Source organism: Cyprinodon variegatus, unplaced genomic scaffold (genome assembly GCF_000732505.1).
Source record: "Cyprinodon variegatus isolate N-32 unplaced genomic scaffold, C_variegatus-1.0 Scaffold269, whole genome shotgun sequence".
Taxonomy (NCBI): Eukaryota; Metazoa; Chordata; class Actinopteri; order Cyprinodontiformes; family Cyprinodontidae; genus Cyprinodon; species Cyprinodon variegatus.
This window is the reverse complement of record NW_015150722.1, coordinates 234,049-237,026: the sequence shown is the minus strand read 5'-3', so window position 1 is coordinate 237,026 and position 2,978 is coordinate 234,049. Positions and strand designations below refer to the sequence as shown.

The window sequence follows — 2,978 nt, the reverse complement described above, 5'->3', positions numbered from 1 at the left end:
CATCTCAAATGATCTTAAAACGTACGTTTATTGAACAGCAGCAACAGAAAAGAGAACTTTTAGCTTAATACTCTAACTAATTACTTAACCTGGAAGCTGCTGCTGCCGCAGTGCATGCTGGGACAGCTGTCAGTCTGGAGAACGGACAAGTCAACTAAAGAGGGAGGGGCCAGAACTACATCCGGGGACTTTGTCCGTTCTCGGTCTGCTGTTCTTGTGAATTGAAACAGGCTGAGGACGTTTCAGGAGAACACATGAGGACGCGTATTGAGAAACGGCTACTGTCTGCGCTGCTGTGCTTGTTTGCGTTGTTCATGATGTTAGCCGGTTTTAGCATGTCTCCGTTTGTTTAGCATGCCTCTGACTGTGACTCCTCTGCCTCAGCCTCCCCCTCCTCCGGCCTGCCGCCTGCTTCATGGAGTCTCTTCCCCCCCTGTGCGTGTTGGTATACACACCTCACCTGTCTGAGTATTCAGCCTCACTCACCTGCATCTGAACACCCACTAGATCATTCAGCCTGTAACCTTAATCGGCAGATAAATTCAGTTAGAACACATAAGGACTCGGCTGCTTTGTTACCCGACTTAAAGTGCTTTTCTCCCTTTGATTTTCTCATGTCTCCATCATCCTCCATCCATCCCAATGTGTTGGTCCATCCGTCCATGGGGATTGCATGCAGACTTGGAGATGGAGAGTGTAATGCCGGACAGTGCATGGGTGGCCGACCCGCTAAACCACTACAATCTGAGCTCAGGTAGAGATATCCCCCCCACAATCCTGGGGTTTTTTCTGCCACTTCCAAACTTCACAGACCCTCCTCCCCTCTCCTGGTGATGGTAGCTCTGTGCGTCTCTGTTGTTTCAGGTTTTCTTTGTTTTTAGGTAGTTTTATTGGTAGGAAACATTTTAAACATCAGTTGTTTTCACATACCTGAATGTAAAATGTGTTTTCCTTCCATTTTCTGTTCCCTTTTCACCTCCGGGTCTCAGCTTTGGACCCATACCTCCCACTCCTCCTCTAAACGTCTTACCATCTTGGTAAGACGCTTAGAATCCAGATGCTCAACTGTTAGCAGTTCTCAGCTTTAACTTTCTCCAGTTAAATGGTCCAAAACAATAAGGATTCAGTCCATAGTTGGCTTCGGTCTTCTGCTGTCCGTCCTATTAATCCCTCCAGCACCAGTCTGTCCTGCATTTCTCCCAGTGTACCTGGCGGCCTCCTGCTGATGCATGCAGTGTGCTGTGCATTCCACAGGAGATTATCTGAGTGGTTGTTGGATGTCCTGAAGACTTCATCCCTGTCAGTTCAGTTTATGTGTGTGGCTAACCCATCGTATCAATCAGACAGGATCATCCAGTCAGATTAAAGGTTCAACGTTTTCTATTAAAGGAAAAGCAGCTGATTGCATCCATTCATTGACTTTTCTGGATCCTCTGCTCCTGGATGAGCAGGTTGAGATGGTAGCTATTGATCCTTCTCCGCAATCCCTTACACAGAGCATGCATGTGGTGACAGTGGAGAGGAAAAACCTCCAGCAGAACCAGAACCAGGCTCAGAATGAGCAGCCATCTGCTGAGGTTGACTGGGGTTCAAGGAGACAGAATTGGCGCTATAGAAATAAACTGAAATCAATTGAATAAACTGGAATATTGCAATGTTTGTGTTCATGTTGTTGTTGATAGAAGCAGAGAGACGACAGGAAGAGGAAAGGTGCTCCTGGTTGTGTTTGTGTGGGGGAAAGTCCTCTGTTTTTGGTGGAAGATGAAAGGTTGCTGCAGGAATACATCGGCTTTAGGTCTCCACCAGCCTGGATTTATTTCATCTGTTCACAATGAAGGCCCTATAAACCCATCCAAGAATCGTTAAAGCTTTGTCCTGGGAGACTCGGTCTCTCTGTCTCCCTCTCCATGGCGACTGGAAGAACACATTCCTGCAGGGAACCACACGGCTCTGGAAAAATCTCCTCGCTCTGCCTAGATCCACTTCCCCCTCTGCCAACTATTGCTGGATGGAAACCGTTGGCACGCAGCTGTCTCCGATCGAATCAAACGTGCAGCTCGTGCCGTTAATCCGTAACGCTGCTGGAACTGGGATTAGAATCTGCTTCCCTACATTAATAGTGGGGCTTTGTGTTTGAAATTCATTAGAAATAAGCAAGTCGGGAACTTTAGATGAATAGTGGCCGTTAGATATCTTTGCTCTCCAGACGGCCCAGTAGACCTGACCCAGATGCACAGTCTGCTATTATCTGCTTTCCTCTTCATCGCGTTGGGGAACCGACGACTCGGCAGCTGTGAGCAAATCCCAGCCAAGACAGCTGGTTATGTGAGGCAGAGGAAGGGAGACGGGGAGAGAATGTGAGAGACAGAGTGTGATTTGTCTTCCGTTTTCAAGGATTTCAGATCATTTCCTGTTGCTGTGAAAATATCCAGGCTGCTTTGTGTAATATGTTTCAGTGGCGCCTCAGTAAGGGACTGTTGTTGCTTTGACAGAAACTTTGTCACAATCAGACACCATTTTATCTGCGTTGTATTGGTTTAGACCAACATGGAGTAGAGGAGACGCTGTTTTTCACACTGGATGGGAAACATCTGAACACATGATTGATGCAAATTCTACCTTTGTTTTTGATCTCGACTTTGACTAGACCGTTCAGGCACATAAGTACGCTTTGAACTAAAGAAGCCTTTCTGGTAAAATGATTCCAACTTATTAAACTTCAAACCTCATAGAAGGTCAGGATGTGAAACCTCAGAAGGTCAAAGTTGACCTTAACACCGATGTTCAGATGAAAGGAGAAGTCAAAATGCTCACATTAAGCTGTTCTTTGGGATTCCTGCAAATAGGAACAAAAACAAGCGGACCAATCTTGAAGACATTTATTTGGTCAACTTTCAGTTTCTTAAAAAGTTTTTCCAGTCAGAAGTTTGAGCTCGCAGCTGGAGGGTAAAGTGTTCTGGAGCTTTGGTGGCTGCAGG

The 2,978-nt window shown here is 46.3% G+C and overlaps 1 protein-coding gene across 5 annotated transcripts in view; it reads left to right on the top strand.

The window, feature by feature from the left end:
* Window positions 1-2,978, top strand: part of arhgap32 (Rho GTPase activating protein 32) — a 108,935-nt gene that overhangs the window by 80,684 nt on the left and 25,273 nt on the right. For 3 of the 5 annotated variants that reach the window (XM_015382901.1, XM_015382898.1, XM_015382902.1), the window contains 2 exons: window positions 385-435; window positions 680-754. The exons of 1 other annotated variant lie outside the window; for it this stretch is intronic. In XM_015382901.1, the coding sequence (XP_015238387.1) occupies window positions 385-435; window positions 680-754 (126 nt within the window). The remainder of the gene's footprint in view (window positions 1-384; window positions 436-679; window positions 755-2,978) is intronic. One more of the 5 variants, XM_015382899.1, reaches the window with a different exon arrangement.